The following is a 26,134-nucleotide window of genomic DNA, read 5'->3' on the forward strand; positions in this document are numbered from 1 at the left end:
GAGTTGGGGTTGTTCAGCCTGGAGAAAAGAAGGCTCCAGGGAGATCTAATTGTGGCTTTCCAGTACCTGAAGGGGTCTACAGGAAAGATGGAGAGGGACTGTTTATCAGGGAGTGTAGTGACAGGACAAGGGGTAATGGGTTTAAGCCAAAGGAGGGTCGATTTAGATTAGATGTTAGAAAGAAATTCTGTACTCTTAGAGTGGTGAGGCACTGGCACAGGTTGCCCAGAGAGGCTGCGGATGCCCCCTCCCTGGAAGTGTTCAAGGCCAGGTTGGATGGGGCTTTGGGCAACGTGGTCTAGTGGAGGGTGTCCCTGCCCGTAGCAGGGGAGTTGGAACCAGATGATCTCTGAGGTCCCTTCCAACCCACACCATTCTGTGATTCTATGAAAAAAGATAGCATGTAATTAAGGACTAGATCATAATGTATGCACACAAAGAAATAAATCAAAGCTTCACAGACAAATGACCTTTTAATTTTGCAACTTTGGATAACAAGACTTAAGATCTAACAGCACTGCTTTACCAGAAATTTGTAACAGTAACATTTTAGGGTTGATTCTTAACCAAACCAAAAAAACCCCAAAACCCATCATATTGCACTAACATGATGTGCACATAAATATTCAACAAATTTGGAGCCACTGCATCCACTGCACTGACTTTCACCAACTGATCTACTGAGGGGAACACCGCTTGGTACTCCATACACAGAGACAGAGTATTTAAACAATGAGTGCTCTTCAATACTGTTGAGAGGAAGTGAAAAAAAATGACGGGTTGTTGTGAAATTAGCTTTTATTCCAGATTCTGACACGAAGCCTATTCTACTGAGACACAGTAAGTTCCCTATCTCCTTATGCCCACCTCCATGTATCTGTCTATACTCACTTCTTCTGACTTACTCAGAACCATCTGACTTACTCGTACACCCATCCAGAACCAGGAGATCATAGAATTTTAAGGTTGGAAAAGACCTCTAAGATCATCAAGTCTAACCGTCAATCCAACACCACCATGTCTACTAAACCATGTCCTGAAGTGCCATGTCTACATGTTTTTTAAACACCTCCAGGGATGGTGACTCCACCAACTTTCTGGGCGGCCTGTTCCAATGCTTGATAACCCTTTCAGCGAAGAAATTTTTCCTAATATCCAACCTAAACCTCCCCTAGCACAACTTGAAGCCATTTCCTCTTGTCCTTTCGCTAGTTATTTGGGAGAAGAGACTAACACCCACCTTACTACAACCTCCTTTGAGGTAGTTATAGAGAGCAATAATGTCTCCCCTCAGCCTCCTTTCCTCCAGGCTAAACAATCCCAGCTCCCCCAGCTGCTCCTCATAAAACTTGTGCTCCAGTCCCTTCACCAGCTTCTCTGGACACACTCCAGCACCTCAGTGTCCTTCTTGTAGTGAGGGGACCAAAACTTAACACAGTACTCGAGGTGCGGCCTCACCAGAGCTCAGTACAGGGGCACAATCACTTCCCTACTCCTGCTGGCCACACTATTCCTGATACAAGCCAGGATGCTGCTGGCCTTCTTGGCCACCTGGGCACACTGCTGGCTCATATGCAGCTGGTTGTCAACCAGCAACCCCCAGGTCCTTTTCCGCCAGGCAGCTTTCCAGCAACTCCTCCCCAAGCCTGTAGTGCTGCATGGGGTTTTTGTGACCCAAGTGCAGGACCTGGCACTGAGCCTTGTTGAACCTCATACAGTTGGCCTCGGCCCATCGATCCAGCCTGTCCAGATCCCTCTGCAGAGCCTTCCTACCCTTGAGCAGATCGACGCTCCTACCCAATTTGGTGTCATCTGCAAACTTACTGAGGGCACACTCAATCCCCTCATCTAGATCATTGATGAAGACATTAAACAAGACTGGCCCCAAGACTGAGCCCTGGGGAACACCACTTGTGATCAGCTGCCAACTGGATTTAACTTCGTTCAGATGCAGAACTTGAACACAAGACATCATAAGGAAAATTTTAGATTTCACACATTACGTTCTAGCAAGTCTCTACTGCATGTATACTAACTGATTTTTCCAACTTGGTTAAAATCATCATGAGCTTTAATGGCATCAATGAAAACAGCCACATCTTTCAAATAAAACCACAACTACTACCAGTTTTCCAAGTCCTTAAATTCATGGGCAAGGCCCTAAAACTGTTTAAAAAAATGTACCTAAAGTTTTTTTTCAAACTGAGGAACCTGTCATTTCTGACTAAAGTTTAAAAAAATTACCTTAAAGATACATGATATGAAACAGCTGAATCCAAAGGACTGAAAATCAGCAAACTGAAAACAGGAACTGTGAATAGGATTTTACAAGTATGTATGCAGAACAGTTCCTTGCCTGTTTCTGCTGGTCATCTAGGGAAGAGGCTAGTTAAGAATAGAATGACACTGACAGAATGATTTCCAGAACATATTCCTGCCTGTTCTATTTCCCATGGTTTCCTCAGATGGAAGAACACAGATGCAAGCCAGATTAACTGCTCTGAGCCTGGCTATCATCTTTTTCAAGGACCTGAGGACAACTTTAGTTGATCCTATATGGAGGAACCAAAGAACATAAATTCTTTGTAAATAAAACTTGTGGGCTTTTTTTCTTTCATTTTCTTTTTGTTTCGTTACAAAGTCACAACACAATAAATGTTTAGATGGATTAATTTAAATTTTATGAAAATGCTTTTCAATTGACATTCTTTTTTATTTACCAGTGAAATGAAATTTATGCAATGCACAAGGCAAGAGGTTAAAAAACAATCACCTGCTGCCTATTTAAACATACTGAGATAAAGGCTGGTCAACTGATTGAATATTAAATGGCATCAACAGGATAATGTTCAGTTCCCTGATATCCCTGAGAGCTTCTGAATGTTCTTAGTGAAGTTGCTTAAGGAACAATCACTAAGAAGCAGATCTTCAGTGTAACAGTGGCATTTTTACTCAGTTGTTGCAAGGATAGATTTATTTTAAACTAAACCATAATCTCCAAACGGAATCTTCTATGATGAAGAAGATTTTTTCCAGAATGTTTTTCCAAAAGGAAAGATCTTCAAAAGCAGTAGTCCTAAACTTACCTTTCCATGATCCACTCTGGCCGAACTACTTTTTCTCCTTTCAATTCTTTTATTTTGGCATTTGGAAGATTTGTGGCAATGATGTGAGTTGTTTTTGATCTGGAATAATACACATGGTATTGGCCTCCATGCAACATCATTAGCCGTCTTAATTCATCAGCTGAGGGATCTATAAAATTAAAACCAGAAATATTCCTGTTTTGTGTCAGCAAATACCATAAGAAAAACAACTTTAATTGAGAAATACGACGCCATGATCGGAAAGAGTGCAAACCATTGTTTTTCTCCTGACAACCTTACAAGTTCTTCAAACAACAAATCAGAAAAGCATTTCTGAAGAAATCTAGAAAACTGTTTCTGAAGAGACTTATCCAAAATGTAAACATTCTACTTGTTATAGAGGATCTTAATTTAATGCTAAGCTACATTAAAAACCACTTTATATCAGCATAATGCAAAATTAAGTATTAGATTATCTCACTTATCTTTTAATCAGAGTTTGGGAGAGTAGTTTATACCCAAAATAATAGAAAAGAATTAATATCAAAAGGGTTTAGCAACAGCACAGAACTCATACTATACAACTTCTGATTTACTGAAGCAGTTAACTTACTCTTTCCTTACCAGATTAGTTATTCTTGAGTTGTTACAAGGAACAAAGAATACCTTAAAACCAAACATCTCTTACCCCCTCAATCACGTTAAAAAGTACTTATTTTGCAAGCAGAGGTAGAAAAAAAAGAAAAAAAGAAAAAAGTTTTAGCTTTCGGAAAATCTTTACAGTGGTGTTACACTGGCACCAAAAGGTTTGCATCAGCACATATAGAAGGTTTTGAATAGTAAATCTGGCACAAGATACTAAAAAAATTAAATAATTTATCACTACAGGAAGGAAGACAAATTTTTTGAAGAATACATTACAATTCCTTCCAGTGGCCTACTGTCAACTCTCAAAATATTTCTAACACTTGATTATACCTCTAACTCGTAGCTAAAAATAGCCCACTTTTTCTCCAAACGTTACCTTACTCCAGCCTTTTGTACAACCATCTTGTAAAGCTCTATTTAGGAACTAGTACCTTGAAGAATTTGCAAATGCTAGATTTTCTCTAAAGAAACTGCCTGTATTAAATAACTGATTCAGATGCATTAATAGTTTAACATGTGCACCTTAACCTTTTTCAGTCTGAGCCCTGTGCTCAAACCAGCACTGCTCCATGTCATAGTAGCTGTACATATCAGTTATTTAACAGTCACAACATTCCTGGCATAGGGCCCTAAAAAAGGCTTCTGGGAAGTTTCAAAAAGGTTATTAAGCTGCTTTACAGAACCCAGGAGAAATATGAACGTAAGTATGGTAGATTAAAAATCTTACTCCAGTTAATATGCGCTATCAGTCCACCACAGACAATGCATATATATATATATGTCTTACCTCTTCTTTTGTTCCTCCTTCCACTATTTATGGGCTCACTGTCTCAAGCATTACGCCACTCTGAGCAAGAAAACCCCAACATATCCACCCAAACATAAATTTAATGCATACACTACTAGTTCAATGCAACCATCAATAGTTTGGAAAATAAAAAAATTAATTTATGTAGGAGTACGGAGGAAGTTAAAAGGTTTCATTTCGAATAATAAGACCACGGAAAGGTGGAAAAAATTACTTCTATTTATATCAGTGACCATTCATGTAAATGATTTAGTAAAGTAATATTTATATTCAGAACCTAAATCTGATTTTATATTGAAAACTTTAATCATGAAATACAAAGGAACATAACATACAAAACATATACAGTAATTGTTATGTACTTAGATGCAAACTCTTGTGTTTTACAGTTCTTTACTCCACTTAGGATGGTAAACAGACACAGAACAAAATAGAACAGATCCTTTTTAAAAAAAAAAAAAAAAAAAAAAAAAAAAAAAAAAAAAAAAAGCTTCACCTGTAAAGCCATTGACATAGATGGCGACTCCACTAAAGATACTTGATGAATTTCCATCCCTCTGGTGCTGTATGGCTGAATCTGACCGGAATTGATCCTCCAATTTCTTAACCTTTGCCGACATGTACCCGCCCTAGTTTTTAAGTTAAAACAAAACAAAACAAACCCCATGATGTTAGTCTTATTTTCTAACATTTACAGACAGAAACTGGTCAATTATAAGACTGCAAAGGTAAGCAGCATTCCTTTAAATTGATTTTGGTTGACATATAAAAGACATAGTCTTTTTTCAAATGAAAAATAGCAAATTCTCCACCCTAAATTCTTATCTCCAAGATATTTGCATCTTGTTACCAACATGGCAGGATTTATTTCATACTTCTTTTATGTTATTCTATAAGGAAAAGATTCTCTCTCTATAAAAATTCTTACCGAATAAAAAGAAAGAAGAAAAAAGAACTAAGGGAATGATGCAAGTTTGGATGCTATATCAGAGGCTCACTGCCTAAAGAAACAATGTAAACAATATTAATTAAGCTACACTATTTTCAGTTCTTAAATATACACGAAACAGTAGTATCATAAATATTTATGTAAATTAGGTGCCTCAATTATTGTTTGTCCAACTATATACAATATGGTGGATACAACCATAAATAGTTTTAAAATTATTTAGTTTAGTTTTTGAATGGGGATTTAAAGCTATTCAAGGGTCTGCACTTATTAATAATGCAATTTAGTGGATTATTGTGAACGAAGACTTCAAAACCTAGTAATTTTAAATATTTATTTTGAACTTAATTATGTGTTTTCAAGTGAAGCAAAAGGGTTTAATTTATGGCACAACTTTAGCATGTATAACAAAATTGTAAACCCTTTTTAAACACAGTGCCATTTACCTTAAACAGAAAAAAAGCCACTTGGTTTTGAACATACCCATATTCCCCAGCCATCGCCATCGCCAGCCCGTTTCCGCCATCCACCCCGCCTCATACTGAAGCTTCTGCATAAGAAGAAAAATGCTTGATCAATGAGATGTTTAGTAATATCATCAGTGGCATTTCAACGATGCATTACAGGCCATCTACAGATTATCATGAAGATTACATTTTTCAATGGGCTTCACTGAAGTATATGAGTTACACAGTTAACCTAGAAATGAAAAATTGCATAAAAACCTACTCAGTTTCATAGTAATGCATAGTGTAGCTCCTGCTATGTATCAAAACCCACACATACGCATTTTTGTCCTATTCACCCAGAATAGAAAAAACTCATTACAATGTTCAGTTTCCGTTATGATTTATTAAATTCTTCCTGTTCATCATACATCTCCTATAAAAAAGGTGTAATAAAAGGTTCTTAAATACAATTGCTACCGTTCATGCAAAATATTGCCCAGGTCAGGAATAATCCTTTATTTCCTATTTGATACTATCTACATGGCGGGATGCAGGCAAACACCTCCTGGTACTAGAGACTGGATTAATTTCACCAATGGATTTACTGATCATAAAAGGTCCAAACACTTGCTACTCCAATGCAATGCACATAAAAGCAAAAAAAAACCCCAAAGGCCATCTTATGGTCAATGAAAACCCAATTGTTTAAATTATCTAATATGATCTATAGCTAGGTTTGTGATTTATTTCTTTGGGGTTTGTTGTTTGTTTGTGTTGCTTAATAATAAATAAATAAATATACCCAACCAGCCAAATTGCTGTTTTCCTTTATGCAAGACACTTATCCCTGGACCATGAGCCGTACACAGCAGTGTCCCCAGATGAGCTATTAGTTGCCTCAAACAGAGCTGGTGGAGAGAAAAAGAAACATTTTGGACTGTGGCCAACTGTTCACTGCACCCAAGTGATTCACGTTAACTATAGCTCTTGTAACACTGATTTTAAAATATTGATTAATGATGTAGTAAGATCGTGAGGTCACTGCCTGCTATTACATCTCTCACTTTCTACTCTAACCAGTTCCCTAAATAAAAACACTGTTTTGTCTTTTAGGGCTATCAGCACTTAGAGTGTGAGGACAGAACTCTGAAACTAAAAGGAAGAAGATTTAAGCCAGTCACCTTTATTATATTAAATATTTAATTTCTATTCCTTTATCCTCCATAAAAAGGCACAAACCCACAGTTAACACACAGAAGGAAGTAAACTGGTTTTTTTCATCCTTATCTGCTTTTGAGAAGATACTTATTCTCTGGACTATCTATAGCATCATCCAGCAATGGAGCACAGAAGCTTCACTCAGTCTTCAGCCTACCAGAAAGCACATACAGCTGTGAAGGGAGGTAACAATGTATTTTGGTCATTCTCCTATCCAGGCCTTCTACTGCACTGTTCAGGAGACTGCTTCATTTATCACGTTACAATTTTGTTTCCTCTGAACCTGGGTGAAAGTTGAATTCTAGCTTTCGTCTCTTAAATCCGTCTTGCTCTAGAGCTACCAAGCAGGCATACTCTGAAATCCAGTTAAACTACCCTGGATTGCAGGCAAGTTTGATTACAGAACAAGACACAGCTGCAGGAAAGTTTGCATAAATACGACCATTTTCATGGAATACTCCAAATATGCCAAATTAGGTAACCATAGAATGATTGTCAAAGTAGGTATAACTACCTTGAAAAGACAACCTTTGGTTTTATGTTTCAGGACCTCTGCAAACACAGGAAGATCATGATGCACCTGGTTCTATGCTGCTGTAATTTAATACATAACCTACACATGTATATAATTAGGAAGATTAATCACATGTCAAGGAGATGAGCTCTACACCAACAACCAAAACAAAGCATTCCCCTCCCTCAGTATGTTGTATTTTCTCTCTAGGTACCTGCGTTTCTTACCCAGAGAACAACTTCTAAGACATTGGGCTTTCTGAAAATAATTTTCAGTGGTTTGGATTATATCTAATAGATACCACAGAACTCTTAAGAAGCAGTGAGAAAAATGAGAGAAAGTGAGCTGGATTATCACATGAAATATAAAATGGACTTTTTCCTGTAGAGGACAGTACATACTAGAAATGGCTAGATGATTTATTTCATATGGAAAATTTGTATTTTTCCATCAGCTGAAGTAAACTGTAATTCAAGTCTATGACTTCTGGCTAAGAAGTTCTTAGAGAAAACAGAAAAGTGTAAGTTCAAGAAAAAAAAATAATTCATGAAAACGTCATCTAGTGTTTTTAGATGTCATAGAATTATAGGTATCAGTGTATGAGCTCATAAGAGACACCTGAATTCTAACTATTGATTATCCTTTATCCTTCTTAATAAAGGATGACAAAGTCTTAAAGGGTGGCTACAAAAAGGACAGAGGCTCTCTTCACAAGGAGCCACATGGAGAGGACAAGGGGCAACAGGTACAAGTTGCACTAGGAGAGATTTCATCTTCATATAAGAAAGAAATTTTATACAACGATAACAATCAACCACCGGAACAACTTCCCTGGGGATATGGTAGAGTCCTCATCACTGGAGGTTTTCAAGTGGAAGTTTTCAAGCTGCAATTGGACAGGGTGCTAGATAATCTCATTGAGGCTTCCCTACCCATGAAAGGTTGGACTAGGTAGTCTTTCAATGTCCCTTCCAATCTAGGCTATTCTATAATTCCAAGTCTATCAAAAAAGAAAATCTCATACAAAACCAAACTCTTAGTCTGAAAAGAACCAAAGAACCTTCAAGATTGTATGAAATGCACGCTGTAAATCACCACATCAGTCTAACAAAGATGTTCTTTATTCCAATCACCCACTTCTTGAGAAGAAAGGATTTGACAGGTAGTTACTCTGACCCCTATACAGACAACCCTCTTGCTTAAACTATCTAATGCCTGATAAACTGAAGAATTGCCTTCAGGAGGGTAAGCTTTTCTGAAACCTTGAAACGCATTTAATTTTTATTCAGAATGGGAGGTAAGGAAGAAAGATCTCTAGTCTAAAAGCCATCAGATCAGAACACCACAACCAGTAGGGCCAAACAAAATCAGAATCATGGGTATGTGCCTAGTTTGGTCAAAACTATTTTAGGTTAGTGTGTTAAAAACATGACCTACTAACTGCTCAAAAGTTGTTTTCCTAGAGCCTGCAAAACTAGAGAAGCTAGGCTGTAATGCCTACTTACAACATCTGATAATGATTTACCATTTCCTTGGCAGATGTGATTTTTGACTCAGCCAGTCCACTCAAATTCTAAACACACAAGTTCGGAACATGGTACTTCAGTGATTACTAGAAGCCTCTGGCTCAAGTCTTGAGAATCATGCATTATTTTCTTAATGCTGATATGAAAATCCAAGACTAATTTCTCCCTTTGTAGTTCCAGGAACTGAACGATCAACCAAGGTTTCTGGATGAAGGAGAATCCCCACTGCTAAAGACTTGTGCAGTCCTAATTTTTCCTTGAGAATGAAGATAACCTCTACAGCTGCCTTGCTGAAACTGAAAGAACAAATGAGTGTGAGAGACATCTTGCACAGGACAGATTAATCATAGAATGGTTTGGGTTGGAAGGGACCTCAGAGATCATTTAGTTCCAACCCCCCTGCTACGGGCAGGGACACCCTCCACTAGACCACGTTGCCCAAAGCCCCATCCAACCTGGCCTTGAACACTTCCAGGGAGGGGGCATCCGCAGCCTCTCTGGGCAACCTGTGCCAGTGCCTCACCACTCTAAGAGTACAGAATTTCTTTCTAACATCTAATCTAAATCGACCCTCCTTTGGCTTAAACCCGTTACCCCTTGTCCTGTCACTACACTCCCTGATAAACAGTCCCTCTCCAGCTTTCCTGTAGGCCCCTTCAGGTACTGGAAGGCTGCTATAAGGTCTCCCTGGAGCCTTCTCTTCTCCAGGCTGAACAACCCCAACTCTCTCAGCCTGTCCTCATAGGAGAGGTGCTCCAGCCCTCTGATCAGCTTCGTGGCTGACGTGGTTTAGCCCCAGCCGGTAGCTAAGTGCCATGCGCCGCTCGCTCACCCCTCCCCCGGCGGGATGTGGAGGAGAACGGAAAAACAACGGCAAAGCCTCGAGGGTTGGGATAAGGGCAGTTTACTGGGACAGCAAGGGAGAGGGAAAACAATCAACAACAGTGCTGATAACAGATAGTAACAATGGTGATAACAGAGAACGATTTTACCGATCCCCCCGACCGACCGGACGGACGCTCGACCCGTCCCGGAGCCACGCCGACACGCCGAACCTGCCCCTGCCCGACTAGCCCCCTTTTATGGTGAGCATGATGTCACATGGTATGGAATAGCCCCCGGCCAGCTTGGCTCACCTGTCCTGGCTCCCTGGGAAATTAACTCTATCCTTGCCAGAACCAGGACAGTGGCCCTCCTCTGCACTCGCTCCAACAGCTCGATGTCTCTCCTGTACTGGGTCCCCCAGAGCTGGATGCAGTACTCCAGGTGGGGTCTCACAAGAGCAGAGTAGAGGGGCAGGAGCTTCTCATCAATCAATACCCCCAAGTCCTTCTCCTTGGGGCTGCTTTCAATCCATTCCTTGCCCAGCCTATAGTCATGCTTGGGATTGCGCTGACCCACGTGCAGGACCTTGCACTTGGCCTTGTTGACTTCATGTGGTTCGCCCGGGCCCACCTCTCCAGCCTGTCAAGGTCCCTCTGGATGGCATCCCTTCCCTCCAGCGTGTCGACCACACCACACAGCTTGGTGTCGTCGGCAAACTCGCTGAGGGTGCACTCGATCCCACTGTCCATGTCGCCGACAAAGATGTTAAACAGCGCCGGTCCCAGTACCGATACCTGAGGAACGCCACTTGTCACCGTTCTCCACTCGGACATTGAGCTGTTGATCACAACTCTTTGAGTGCGACCATCCAGCCAATTCCTTATCCACCGAGTGGTCCATCCATCGAATTCGTGTCTCTCCAATTTAGAGACAAGGATGTCATGTGGGACAGTGTCAAATGCCTTGCACAAGTCCAGGTAGATGATGTCAGCTGCCCTTCCCTTATCCACCGACGCTGTCACCTCATCATAGAAGGCCACCAAATTTGTCAGGCATGATTTGCCCCTAGTGAAGCCATGTTGGCTGTCACCAACCACCTCCTTACTTTCCATGTGCCTGAGCATAGTCTCCAGGAGGGTCTGCTCCATGATCTTGCCAGGCACGGAGATGAGACTGACCGTCCTGTAGTTCCCTGGGTCTTCCTTTTTTCCCTTCTTAAAAATGGGGTTATCTTTCCCCTCTTCCAGTCAGTGGGAACTTTGCCTGACTGCCAGGATTTCTCAAATATGATGGAGAGTGGCCTGGCCACTTCATCTGCCTGTTCCCTCAAGACCAGCAGATGCAACTCATCAGGTCCCATGGACTTGTGCACCTTCAGATTCTTTAGATATTCTCGAACCTGATCTTCTCCTACAGTGGGCGGTTCTGCATTCTCCCAGTCCCTGCCTTTGCCTTCTGTGACCTGGGCAGTGTGGCTCAAGCATTTGCCAGTGAAGACTGAGGCAAAGAAGTCGTTGAGTACCTCAGCCTTCTCCATATCCTGGGTAACCAGCTCGCCCACTTTTTAAATCAGAGGAAAAGTTAAGCAAGATTTGAAACGTGCTCACTGGTTCACGAAATAAGAAACGTAAGGATGATATGATGCTCCCTCTGTAGGAATCATGATGATGGGATGAGTAAGAGAAATGCTTTGAAGTGGGGGCAGAGGAAATCAAAACAGGGGACTTAAACACCCATCACAAGCAGGCCAATTTCATCTTTCTCATGATTATAGTATCTAACTTGTTTTCAGAACAGTTTTCTCTGTTTTTACAAATTCAAGAGCACAAATGCACAGTGACTCAGTGAAAGTGAACCACCAGAGTCAGTAGTTTTCAGGGATCTCTAAGCCTGAAGGACAAGCGATAAAGTGACCCCCTTCACCCAGAGAAAAGCTTTTTAAATAAAATTGAAATGCTCATATTCTAGACCACACACAAATGGTAAAACCTTACCATTCTACAAAATAGGGTTCTTTAACTAAAATTCACATTTCTATTGGGTGATCCTTTTCAAAACTGAAGCTAGAAGAGAAGCTAAGAGTTTTGATGCTTTGTACGTGATAGCAGCTCAGAAATACTCAATACAGCTCACTAGGAAAAGATATGTAACATCCATTTGCACACTGCTTTATAGGCCTAGCATTATACTTCCCAATCCACAACCACTTAATCCTATTATTAAAGACTGTTAATCAAAGCCTACAGATCAGGTAATGGAATGAAACGTTAAGCCTACATTTTATGAATTCTATAAACATGTCTGTGTGTATAGAAGAATTGCACAGCAACTGTGAAATTTTAGATCACAAAACAAGGAATGTAGATGTGACTGTTGATATGAAGTTAGTATTTGTTTTAATCTCATCTGTAGCACGCAGTCTGATGCAGGAAAGTTATTTCTTTAAAATACTTTAAATTCAGGATGGTGTGACTGTAAGAGAAGTGGCTTTCCATTATCTCAGGCAGTTGGGATAACACAGCTAATGGACAAACCCAGACCAAACCCACAGGTATTATGGGGAAAAATGCTCAGGAGCACAGAATACAGATCTCAGTGACTCTCTGAGAAGTGAGCATGGATCCTCAGGTGCTTTTTAATTCCAGGTCATTACTAGCCCTGCCCAAACTTGAGTTGTCAGTGCCATAGTCTTCAGCGTTCCCTTTTCCAGGTGTATTTCTGCTGTCTCTTCAAGTAGCCAACTTGAATCTGGTAGAATATACGCTTTATTGCTCTACACCACAGGAAAGCATATGAACTATTTCAAAAGACAAAATGAGACTGCACTGTGACTCAACAAATAACCCTGCCAAACTTGTGCCTAAATATATGGCACAAGTAACTTCTAATCCAGACAATCCAATTTCAGGTAACTGAAAGCTGAGTGAAAGTATAACACATTGTAACAGCTATTTTGCATTTCTGACCAGAGTGAACATCCTGTCCATGTCCTCTAATGCAAAAGAACTTGATTTAATTAACATATTCACACACCACAAGCTTTAATTCTTGACGGTGTAACTCTACTAACAGAAGTATGGATATCTTTGTCCACTGCTAATGAATATCAGAATCTTTTGCTTGAACTGTAGATTGAATCCATCCCAGCTCAGCAGGGCTTAAAAGTTGTTTCCATCAAGTGGGTATTTTGTGGCCTGTTTGAGTTTCATGCATCTACATTCCAGCTCCCACATCAAACTCACCACTCTACTTGGCACTAGTCTGCAAGCTCTTTGAGGAAAGAACTGTCTTACGTGTTTACACATTTCTCAGCACAAGAGAGTCCTATTCTTGGCTGAGTCTTCTGGAAAAGAGCTGCTGCTGCAGGGTCTAAAACTGCTTTCTATCACATATTGAAAAGTTCAAAATCCAGGAAAAGAACTTAAAAATAAAAAAAAAAAAGATAGTTCAAAAGTTGTTTTTTATAAGATACTGTATTTTTAAATCCCTTTGATTTTAGAGACTTCAGCATTAACTCTACTATTCCATACTGAAATAAACTAATTAGTATGTTGCAAAGCAACTGAATTTTATTTGAGGCAGAAACTCTCAGGGTGAAGTTTCATAAGATGGTTGAGTCAACTTGATGGCTGACTGCCACCAAAAGGGATGGTTCTGCTCTTCAACCTCTGCTGGCCTAACAGGCTTTATCCTTTCTTCCCAACCTCTACACTACCTCTGAACTCACATGACCCTTATGTTCATACTGGTGCTATATGCAATTCGGCTCACTAAATCAATAGAAAATTGACATAATTTTACCTATTAGTTTCCTGCCAGTTCAGCAAGCTGAACTGACTCACAAAAGCATCAGACAAAGCCAAAGCAGACAGGCCAGAAAAGAGGAATGGATGGGACTGTTGCTTTCATTGCCAGTGGGATCTTAAGATTATCTTAGCCATTTCTAGAAATGGACTTTTAGGGTCATGGCTATAACCAACTAACAGAGTTGGAATGAGCTAGCTACTTTTCACTAACTACCCCTGCTTACGTTCTTCCCCCTCAAATAAACAAGAGCGGTAGGCCACCTCACCTTTCACATAGGCTAAGTTTTCAAAGAAAGTTACAATTGAACAGTTCCCCATCTCAAGCCACATGTGCCCATACGATAATCACTTCTAACTACAAGCACCTGATGTTACAAGTCCAACCAGCAAGTTCTGTTTTGCAGTTCAATTTCTGATGATATTTTAGAGCAACAGAAATGAAATTAGCTGAAGGACACTTGAAAAATATCTGTCCCCAAAAACACCCAACACCACTCCCATCTCCTGTGAGTACACCTAAGAGCATAAATTAGAAAAGAACAAGTGTTAAAATCTTGGGCAAATGAAATATTAGACACAAACCTCTTAGTGAGTATGAGAAATTTAGAAATACTATTTTTCTAAAATATGAACATTCATGGCATTTGCTATAAAGGTGAAATACCATACAACCCACATAAACCATGGAAAACCCCAAGTCCTTCAGAATCAACTCCTTATGTGGAGATGACTATTCTAAAACTGTGTTCCGCGCATACTTCCATTTGAGCTTGACAGCAAAGAAATGATACTTTGACCTTCAGTTCAATTACTCCCCCAGGAAGAGACACAGGAACTCTTTGCTAAACTAATCCAGTTTCCTAACTGACTATTTTTTGCAACTCAGAATTATCTTTATTTCAGATCAGTTTACTTTAACATAAAGGACTAAATACTTTACATACAAGTAACAACTAAGAAATATATTTCTTTTTTTTTCCCCACTGGCAAATCATCACAATGACCTGAAGCAGTTGTACAGCAGGTAGCTGTTTATGTGACAGCTGTACAGGACAAAAATGCTTAGACATTTTCACAACTGACTTGGAGTCCAGGACAATTGTTTCAATTGCCACAACTTAAGGAACCATGAGCATGAGGCACAGAAACCAGCATCACTGCACAGTCTGCGCCAGCTTTGAGCAATCTGTTTTCAAGAAGATACTCTTCTTGCTTTTATATATGGCATGAGATGGTTAGTTCTTTGAAAAACAGCAAGCCAGATTCAATTTGAGACCAACTGTCAATGTTTCATTCCCCTCTAGGAATAACACTCAGGAGCAGCTACAGTCCATTTAAAGCTTGTCACAAGTAGTGGTTTAACTTGGTTGAATTTTCCTTCTGCTCATAGAAGACTGGCTTCAGTTTCAACATTTCTGCATTGTTTGGTAAAATTCCACACCACCCTCTTTCAGAGTTCCTCAGTGATGACTGGCTCTTCTTCATAAATTTTCATTGCTGTATTTAACCATGTAGCTCAATTAACTTTTTAGTTCAAATATCACCTTGTTAATACAAGTGTTCTTATTGCCACAACGCACTGGCAGCAGACTTCAGCAACTGGTGTCATCATTTCTCTTCTGCACCTATACTCTTTTGGGGCTTCAACCTCAAGAGAACTGAGCACACTCACAATCTTTATGCCACCTTATAAATGCCTGGATTCCAGAATAAAATCCATTAAAGTAAAATCAGAATAAGAAGCATAGCTTGTGGAATTAGGACCTTCAATAGCAACATAGTGAATGGATTGTAAATCACCAAAAGGAATTTTTTTTTCTCTCTTGCACTTGAGTATCTGAAACAATTATTGAGATGAGTATACGAGTTGGGTATTCTTCCTTCAAGCCCCTGTGTTTTGCTGAACATAGTATTTGAGAACAGAGAATTGCGTTAGTCTTTTTCTTTGAAAAAGAAGAATGAGATATTCATTTTTCTACCTAATAAACCAACAGAACTTGTTTAGGAAGTTTTTAGCTTATGCACTCCTCAGTCTGATGACAATCCAGTCCCACAACTCGCGTCTTACACGGGAAGCCTATGCTGAGGCCTAGGTCAAGCAGTCAGCAGGTAGCACAAGTAAACTATTAGCCCTCCTCCCAAATAATGAGAAGAGCTGCTGCTGCTGCATGATTTTGGACTTCCGAAGACTTCCTAGGCACAACTGAAGGAAGAGTCCTTGTAAAGGTAAAGAAAAACTTAACAAGGCAGGAAAAGTGGGTAAGTAGAGGTATAATCTTTCAAAATAAGTGAAAAATTTTCATGAGGTGATCAAATCAGTAAGTCTGTGAATGCTTTGAATTTGTTAACATTGAACTCAGAAGAACTGTGCTGGCAAAAACCTCTGATATACACTATCTTCAGCTTTTTTAAAACTACAGGAACTCAGACTATAAAGGCAAAGTATCTCGGTATGTTTGTTTCTTTACTGTTATGTAGGTGAACTTTTGATCTGATACAATATATTCTCAAGTTTCCTCCTAGATTTAGAGGAAAGTGAAAAGATATGAGTACACTGTTTCTGTGTTTTCCTGGAAAAACATAGTTCTAAGTTCTTAGGACAAAACAAAAATGCTCAAATTCTTTAGACTCCGAAATAAAACTCAAATCTGAATTGCATTCTTGGCCTGAAGTGGGTTTAAGTTGGTATTGTAAGTACCTCCGGTATTGAAACAACAGTGTTGCACTGCTATTTAGTGGAGACAGTTCTACACAAAAAGGGCATGGAGAAAAAAATGGCCTACCCCAGGCAAACATGATGCTTGTAGAACTTAGGTTAAAAATCAACGTAGAAATTATGGGAATCATTATGGAGGGGTAACACTTGCAACTTCAAATTCCTGATCAGCCAGAAATTAGAGTGAAAAGTCATTATCCCTTCCCCTAACCCCCAGTATTGTTTTAAAAGAGCATTCTTGGAACTGCTTACCAAATAATGCAATTTATTTCAGCATGGAAATAGGACATAGTGACTGAAAAGCCACTCTTTCCAGTTTCCCAAGACTCAAATGTTTCCTGAAAACAATGGGCAGATTCAGAAACCAGGAACAGTATCTTTTCAATACAGACCATTATTTTAGTTTTTTACTTCAACTGGGAGATGCATTCAAAAGCACAAAATAGTAAAATACATTCACTCTACTTGGTAAACTGCACTAATCATTTACCTTACATGCCATGGGGTCATGGGCTTTTCTATTTCTAAGAATTACCAGCAATTTCACGACTACTTTTAAACAGCAATAGCTCCTACGTTACCAAAATGATCTAAGTGGAGTACAACCGTTTGTCCAAGATGCTGATTCATCATGTCCTGGACTAACAGCTGATCTGAATCACCTCAGAAAGATGAAGTCATAAACACGGTGGACAGAACTTTATTTTACTTCGGATATTCACTGACAGCTAGAACATGACCAAAAATTTTAACAACAGACCCCAGGATCCTGCCAAAATACACCGCATACCTCATTCTGCCAGAATACTGCCAATCTCTAAGTCAATACAGAAAAACCTTTGAGCAGTTCTCAACCCTACTCTGTGCAGCTTCAGCACTGCTTTCGCATTTTGGCATTCAAACCAATCCACCTGCATTTGCAAGAATGACTCTGCAAGGTACTTCAGCTGTGTCTTCTCCTGAGCAAAATTATCTTTGTCTTTTTCAGGATTATTTACTTTCATAAATCAGGAAGCTGAAAAGGTCTGCATGAATTCAAGCAGACCAAATAAGGAGGTTACAGCTGATAATTTCCTTATGTTGGGATTTGGTTAAAATATTTACAGATAGCTGGGAACAGAAAGCAAAACCAACACAGAAGAGTTAAACACAATATGGCTAAGCTTTACTTATGCAAGCAACTAAATTTCAAACCACCAGCTTCAGCACTATTAAGTAGGTAGAATACCAATTGAGAGACCTGAAGCTCCGAGATAGGAAATTAGTTTAAAAAAATAAAATGAAAAATAATAAAATATTACTTTCCCCAAAAGCTAACACTGAAATTCAGGGACCATGGCCTGCTCTAGCCATTTACAGCAAAGAATATGGAAGATACAAATATGGGTATACCAAACTAAAAGTATCTCCCAGCTGAATTTAACTGTCACAGATTCATTAACTACAGTAGCAGCAGTTCTTCAGTTAGTGTTGAAAATACAATCCCCAGAAATCGAAGTTATTATCACAGCCCAGAGTTTAAAGCTTTTCTACACACTCACCTCTCTTCCACTGAAAAGCAAGAAAGAAGAAGGGTTTCCTAATTCTATCTTGTGAGCGCCAGTTACTCCACACAAAATACAGAAGTGGGGGGACCACAGACATGGGAGGCCCTCCTCCCCAAAAACATTTGTGTCTCCAATTAAAATGCTGTCTGGTTTCCACAACAGAACAGAAAGCTGCTCTCAGGGAGAAGCACCACACAAATGTAGCTCTTAAAAAAAGACACTCCCACAAGTATACTGTATTACACGTTGCAGAATTCATCATGCTTTTTTTGCATCCACTTAGATTTGCCCTCTTACTTTCAACTTTCTTTGTAACTCCATGACCACTCTCATTTCTGTCTACTTCCAGCTTTTTCTCATTTTGCTATGCTTAGGTAAACACATGGCGCTATCACCAAATTAATCTACATTGTATTCTTGAGGGAGGGTTTAAACATTTAGATACTTAGCTGCCTTGTTGTATCTCTACCAGGCAAACACACTGCTAAGAACTGATACGAGATCTCAGCAAGAAGAATATACCCCTTTAATTAAAACAGAAAAATGTTCAATACAAAAAAATTCATTCTTCATGAAACAAACAAAAGCTAACAAATTAAATGGGGAAAGCACATTACGGGGTCAGGAAAGTTATTCTTTTCCTGCTTGTCCTGAACACCTGATTTATTGAAAAAAAAGGTCTGTGTAATCATACTAATTTGTTACCTACTCAAAACCTGGTCTTGTGTTTGAATCATTCTTCCTATTTTTTAAAATCTCTCTAATAACTGAAAGGGATGGTAGAAAGATAGAAAATTTGCCACGAAACTTCTTTAGAAAAAGACATCTGGGTCAGAGGATCATAAAAGACTAATCAAAATCAGCACACAGTTACAACACACTATCACTGCATCAGAACAGGCTGTAACTAAGTAAGAGTACATATGTACTATCCAGAAAGATGGACTGGTTCTATGTTTGAAAGGCCAATTACTGAATAATGTATTGAAGACACGTATACTGTACACAGAAAAATGTACAATCAGTTTACTATCGAGGCTTGAAATATGCTAATGTGGTTTTCCTATTAGAGCTTTACTTTTAAAACAATCTATCTTCAAGTAGTTAAACATCAGTGAGTCATAGGCTGGTGTCTGCCCTGTGCCTCTACTAATACTGTCCTACCAACGACCTCCAGTCTGACAGCTTGGGATTATTTACTAACAGGGATTTGGTACCCTGTCCAGTGGAAGAAATGGACTGAATGAAAGACCAATATGGTGGGAATGGGTAATAACTACACGCTTGAGATAAGATGGCAAATAATTTGTCAGAGATTTGGATTTCTATGTTAAATATCAGAAACCTTAGTAATCCAGAACTATTCCAGAAATAAGTTTTAACTATAACCTCTTGCAACTAATGGTAATTAGGCAGCTGTTTAAAACAGTTGTATCTGAGCAACATTAGCATCTAAATGATTAAAGAATTCAGATTGTGAAATTACAGTCCCCTGGTTTTGTTTCTTTGGACTACAGTATCAAATTTGAGATTGGACCTGGATTTTAAATCAAGATGCAGAATAAACATCAACTCACTTTTCTATGAAGAAAATCTCTCATTAACACAAGCAGAGTATTCACAGCCCTGTCATTTTGAAGACTTTAATTTATAAGCATCAGAAATAGTGGAATATTACAGCATACAACACAGATTTCCTAGCAAAAAAAAAATAAATAATATGCTTGTGATATGATCTCTCGCTCTTAATGTTAATATGCCATTATCGCACATCCCCCATCAGGGGCTTTTTGCTCAGTGTCACAGGTCAAGTCAATGGTAACTATATAACAAAACATAACGACATTAGATGGGGAAGGGGTGAAGAATGACCAGTGAACGCATTTATCCTTCTGTGTCTGTAAGCACAGGTTTACTTATCAAGCACAGGTCCTCTTCCTTTCAGCACACTGGTTATATCCAGCACTATTGCTCAGCAAATACAACTTGCGACGAACACGATGGAAAACCGCAGACGGATACACGCTGCTACAAGTGAGTGCCACAGCGCGTGGTGTGTTCCAGAGGGCAAGGCTGCACCAGGGCTTGGGGTTTCCTTCTCCTCCTCCAACCTATTTCCCTGCAATGACCCCTTAGCTGGCAAAATACTCGCAGCATCACTCCGGCTCTGCCTCGGGAACCGTGTTGTGTCTGAAGCGCAGGCCCCATGTGACAGACACACGCACACACACAGGTGCGGTAGCTGGCGGGGGAGGGGAGGGCGAGGAGCGGGGGTGGCTGACCCAGACACGCACACACCTGGCACACCCTCGGCAAGTTGCAGCGCGCGCGCGCGCGCGCCCAGGGGTCCGTCCGTCCCCCTCGTTCCCCAGCCCCCCTCACCGCACACCCTCCCGCGCGCGGGCGAAGCCGGGCTGAGCAAGGCCCCCGCGCCGGTTACATAACCCCGCGCGCCGCCCTCCCCCCCCCACCCCCCCGCCGAGCCCCGCGCTGGGGAAGAGCTGCGGCGGGGAGAAGGGAGAGGACAAGGCCGCGGGCCCAGGGAGGGGCTGAGGCAGGGCTGCGGGCCCCGCGGCTGGCTCAGGCTCCCCCTTCTTTCCACCTTCCCCCCCATCCCCGAGCCGCCCCCCGCACGCGCGCACGGGGGCGCGCTCGCCAGCGCCGGGCGGCCATGGGGGCCGGGGCCGCCGCGCCGCGAGGGGGAAGACGCCCGCTCCGGCAAGCTCCGCGCCGCCGCTCACCTTTCACCGCGTCCCAGACGCACATTCCCGGAGCGCCGCCGCCGCCTGCCCTACCGGGCCGTGTGGGGGCTTCACATCGCGGCTCCCCCCCGGCACGGACGGACGGACGGACGCACGCAGCCACCGCCTCCTACCCGCCTTCTTCTTCCTCCTCCTCCTCCCCAGCTCTCAGCCCCGGCCGCGCTCTCCCTTCTCTCTCTCCCTTCCTTCCTTCCTCCCTCCCTCTCTCCCCCTCCTTCTCCTCCCCCTCTCGGTGTCCCCAGCAGCAGCCCCTCCTCCCCCCGCCCTTCCTGCGAGCGCGTCACGAGAGAGTCTCGCGCCACCAACCGCCGCTCGGTCAACAAGCGGCGCGCGCCGGCCAGGCCAGCTGGCCGTCCCGCCCGCCCCCGGGGCGCCCCCTAGCGGCTCGCGCCCCGCGGAAAGTCGCGTGCGGCGCCGCCGAGAGGGCTGGGGAGCGCTCACAGCGGGCACGTGACGGCGGGGCGGGGCGGGCGCGAGCAGCTCGCGCGCCTCTCCGGCTTCCCCCCCCCCCCCCCCCGAGCCTGGATGGGCTGCGGAGGGCGTGGGGCGGCGGCGCCCCCTGGCGGTCCTACGGGCGCGCCGCAAGCGCGGTGGCTGCGGTAGCGGCGGCGCGGGCAGACGTGTCACACCGGGACGGGAGGGCAGCAGAGAGGAGAGGAGGGAGCGGGTCTTTGTGCTGAGTGGAACCCGGCCCTCCCGCTTCCAAGAGCCGCCGGGAGACATCGGCCGGCGGGCTGGCTGGCTGGCGGAGGCGAGGGTGCGCACGTCCGCCTGTGTCTCCCCGTATACGCGGCGGCGGCGTGCAGGACTCGGTGAGGGCGGGTGGGCGGGCGGCCCGCTGGCACCGGCACCGGCACGGCCGGCCGCGGGCTGGGCCGCGCCGCAGCGGAGGGTGGAGCCTCTGCTCCGGCGGCGGGCAGCGCCCCCCCACCGCTTCCGTTGCCACTCCCGGGGCCGCCGCTGAGGGAAGAAGTGCGCAGGGAAGGCCCGAGCTGGGCTCTGGCGGCGGCACTTCAGGCGCGGCTGAGCCCTCCGGGGGGGCCTGCGCTAGGCCGCCCCCTGCAATCGTCCCCCTCCCGACCGGGGCCCGTGGAGGGTGTGGCGGGTGGGGCCGTGGCTGGGCCCGTGGGGCTGGAGTGGGGCTGAGCCGGGTTCAGGTCTCACTACCGTCACTCACACTGATTTCTCCCACAGGAAAAGGGCCTGCTTGATGCCCTGGCTCGCTCGGTACGGGAATAACGCACTGGCTCCTCGCATGTGATTCTGAATTTTTAATTAGCCAGATTTCTAAAAGAAGTGCAACGGTGCTACCTGCTCTTCTCTGGTAACTTTTGAATCCAGTGGCCGTTTCAGCCCAGTTTGAGGAAGGGATCTCAGCCTCAACAATACGAAGCTTACAGGTTTCATTAGAAAGAGCAGCAGTGAGGTAGCCCAACATAATTTACTCACTGAGCTTTCTGGTGCCAGCCAGCACCCTCCCATGCCAAACCAGTCACAGCATTTGTGGGCTCTTGTCCAGTTCTTCCCCAGTTACAGCTCATGGGAGAGCACTGGGGGTACTGTGAAGTGTGTCTGTGGGGAGGCTGGACAGAAGGAAAGACCAGTTGTGTGGGAAGACAGGGTATGTGGGGATCCTTGTATAGGAAAGTGGGTGTTACTGTGTTAGGGGAATGTAGGGATAAGACGACACAAATCCTTAGGAAACGAGGCTTTATTAGTTGTGCTGTTTACAGAAAACTTGTTTGTTACTGAGTTATCTGTTCTAATTCTGTTATAAGCAATTTGTTTTAAAAATAGAAAATAGCCCCAGTCCTACAACTGTATCCACTTAGATAGATCTGCTAGGAGTTCCCATTGATACTGGGCAAAACTCCGGTTTGGATAGAAGCACATCAGTTTACCCTCATGGGCTCAGTTTCAGGGATGAAGCCATACATGTCTCTGTCTCTAAGAAAAATGCTTAAGTGGAACCTTCTTTTCTCCACCTGCATTGCCAGAACATAGGAACAGTTGTCCCATTCTGTGAAAAAAAATGTTACAATTTCAAGTATTTTTGTGCTCTGCACAGTGTGATAAAACCAAGACATTTATGAATGTCCAGGTTTTTTCCCATAGCTATTACATGATGTTGAAGGTATTCAGGTAGGATAAGGAAAAGTTAAGTTCAGGTCTACCTAGGTCAGTTGACCATCAGCTGTTTTAGTTGATGTGCTTTCTTCATTTCACTTAGAAAAATATTTATAGAAAACCTAGGACCTTCATGAGAAACTCCCAAATATTTGGCTTTCACTCAGTATTTTAATGAAACTTCTTTTCAAAATGTGGGTGTTCCCTGCCAGAGGTAAGCACTCACTGGAGTTTTGACCAGCTTTAACCTGTAAAATTTTAGCTTTCTGTCTCATTTTCATCAGCAATTATATTACCTGGAAAAAAAAAGTTTCTAAAAATTACTTTGTTCATAAAAGTTATGTTATCTAAAATATATCCATTTCACTGGGCCCAGCATTTTCCAGTTTTGCTGAGAAACGCCTCTACCAATCTCAGTCCTTGCCAGTCTGGAGCAAACCAACTGTTAAAAGTACTGCGTGACTGGATGTGTGTATTATTTTTTCCTTACAGAGCTATTTCTCTAGGGGGCAGTTGTGGAGCAAAAAGGCAGCAAGACAAGCGGAGTAGGGATTAATTTAGGTTAGCAAAAACAGCTTTAAAACGGTTAGTCGATTATATTTTATTTTTAAATAGAAGCTGATGTATGAGCAAATTATAAGAGGAACCAACAATTATTTGGAGAGGCAAGCGGGGACAACTATTTTGTTCTGTGAAGTAAAGCTGGGGTAAGAGTTAGCAGTGGAAAAAAACTGAAGTAGCCATACTATACTTTCAGCAAAGATTACATACAATTACTTAAAAGAGGCCCATATTAGTTTAAGAAGAAACAGAAAAAAGGAAAGGAATTAAAGAGAGGTTAAAAATAGGATATTTTGGGAAAAGGGACAAATATTAACAGGAGCACATTGTGATCTTCTGTGTCTTGTAAAGCCCTCATGTTGCAATGCGTCTGCACCAGCAGGCTCCTGAGCTGACAGAGAAACATCGTAGGTTATAGTAGCCAGATTGGGAACCAGGTCATACGCTTATTCATCATGTAAATATTTACAGGGTGAAGCCTGGTTCAAAATGTGCTGGCTTCAGTAAAAGCATTCTTGCTGCCTTCACCGAGTTTGGAATCAAATCTGGGGCTGGGGAGAGAGGCACTGTGTATACAGGCCTCAGTTCAGCGTGACTGCGGTCTCAGCTGGGGCATCTCAATGAGGTAAGCATTACTGTTGAGCAACCTTTACATATAAATCATACTTTCTGAGTCAAAAATCTGCTCCAACTTACAAAAGGTATATCTGACGTAATTTCATTAACTTCAGCACAAAGGAACCTCCAGGTGAAATATGAGAGGCTGGGTGTCCTGCTACTTGCAGCCTAACATGGGAGACGTGACCGAGTGGTGATTGTGGCTCTCGTTCGGTGGCAGCGGTCCCCTGACAGGCAAGTAACCAGCTGAGGATGGCTGCAACTCGACAGCCGATGCACTTTTTCCTTGTCACGCGGCAGATGCATCCTTTTGTCTTGCTCTGTAGTTCTCCTGGTCAAGGAGCTCTTGGAAGAGTCACCTGCATTGAATTCGTGCCAGTTGGGCGGGCTCCCTGACAGGTTAAGTTTTCAGCAGTAAATGCAGGGGTGCTTTTTATTCAGGCAGCACAGAGATGAGAATGGGGGACGCTGAATTCACCTCGAAGTGTTGGCTGCACTCTCTGGACCCCTTCATATTGATAGGTTCAGCCCTTCAATTCAGCCTGTTGATGCAGCGTATCCGCTCATCCCCCAGATACTTACCTATGCGCGAGCTGTGTGATGCTGTTTTGTACAGGTGTGCGTCATTATCCCCAAACACACCCAACACAACAACCGGTGAGGCGTTCAGGCCGTAGCTGTCCAAGTGGTGCTATTTGACGTGCAAACACGTGTGTGTGTACACACGTGCACCCGCAACAGCCAGCTGCGTGCAGCTGGAGGGATTGATTAATCCGGGTAAGGGTTCACCGACTCCAACCCCCGGCCAGCCCCCCGAGGCGAGGCGAGGCACAGGCAGCGCGGGTGGTACCAGGCAGGCTCTGTGCCCGGCTCCCACGGCACACCGCGGACGGATCGCTGCCTGCATCTACCTCCCGCCAGCAACACCTAACGGGGAGGCGGCGGCATTGCAGCCGCTCCGCTCGCGTCTCCCGGCGAGGCGGTGCTGCATTGCGGGCACAGCCCGCCCCGCCTGCTCCCCTACCCCCCCTTCTCCCCTCCGGGGGCCGCCCATCTTCCCCAGCACGGCGGCCTCCCGGCTTGCGCCCCCACCCCGCCCGGCGGGGCGGTCCCGCAGCCCCCGGGTGAGGTGGGTCTGGCAAGCCGCTGCCTCGGCGGGGAGAGCGGGGGGTAGGGGCAGCCCGCCGCTGGCATCGGGCGGAGCCGGGCCGCGGTTGCCGGAGGCAGCTCCGGCCGGGGGCAAGGCGCTGCGGTACCCCCTGATGTCCTTTAGCGATGCTGCGGGGTTACGGTTAAACAGCCCCGGTGAAAACCTCGTCGTCCCCCCGCCGCCGAATCATCAGCCGGTCAGCCAGAGGAAAAGGAGAGTACGTGCTTATCTGGTGTTTCCTATGTCTCTCGCAGGGTAGAGGTAATTACGAACGACAGAGACACATTTCACAACTCCTGCAATGCTGTAGTAACAGCCTACTGTAGCGATGCCCTAAATATTGGCATGTAAAAGCTGCAGGATTATTGCAGTACTTTCCTGACCAAGCACTATTGTTTCATGGTAACCAGTGAAACTGCTATTGTAAAATCTCATCTGCAGCATCTGGTTCTAGCATTAATACGTTACATAAGGCCTGTCGCTACGTACACGCGCTTTTTAACCATGATGCAAATTTTTGTTGCCTCCTAAAACACAATGCAGTCAGCTATTTTTAGGCAGAATATATGTTTTATTACAACCATAATTAATTAGTTCTGCTAAGCAGAGCTGTACTTGCTCTTTCAAGAGTGAAAGAAGCTAAGGAAGATTTCTAGCCAGGGATAGAAATCCCTGTCTCTCTTGCATGATTTTTAAATATCACAGAAAAAAAGAAACCTCTGCAGGATTATCTACACTTGCAAACAATCTTTTCTTTTTTTTTTTTTTTCTTTTTCTTTTTCTGAGCATGTGACTAAAAACAGTTCAGAAAGGATACAACAACA

The 26,134-nt window shown here is 43.2% G+C and overlaps 1 protein-coding gene across 1 annotated transcript in view; it reads right to left on the reverse strand.

Moving 5' to 3' along the window:
- Positions 1-21,055, reverse strand: part of REV1 (REV1 DNA directed polymerase) — a 65,061-nt gene extending 44,006 nt beyond the window's left edge. The window contains 4 exon segments of the mRNA XM_075737996.1: positions 3,087-3,255; positions 5,039-5,171; positions 5,975-6,041; positions 20,834-21,055. Of these exon segments, the coding sequence (XP_075594111.1) occupies positions 3,087-3,255; positions 5,039-5,171; positions 5,975-6,031 (359 nt within the window). The 5' untranslated portion in view covers positions 6,032-6,041; positions 20,834-21,055.
- Between the last annotated feature and the right edge of the window lie 5,079 nt (positions 21,056-26,134).

This window comes from Balearica regulorum, chromosome 1 (genome assembly GCF_011004875.1).
Source record: "Balearica regulorum gibbericeps isolate bBalReg1 chromosome 1, bBalReg1.pri, whole genome shotgun sequence".
Taxonomy (NCBI): domain Eukaryota; kingdom Metazoa; phylum Chordata; class Aves; order Gruiformes; family Gruidae; genus Balearica; species Balearica regulorum.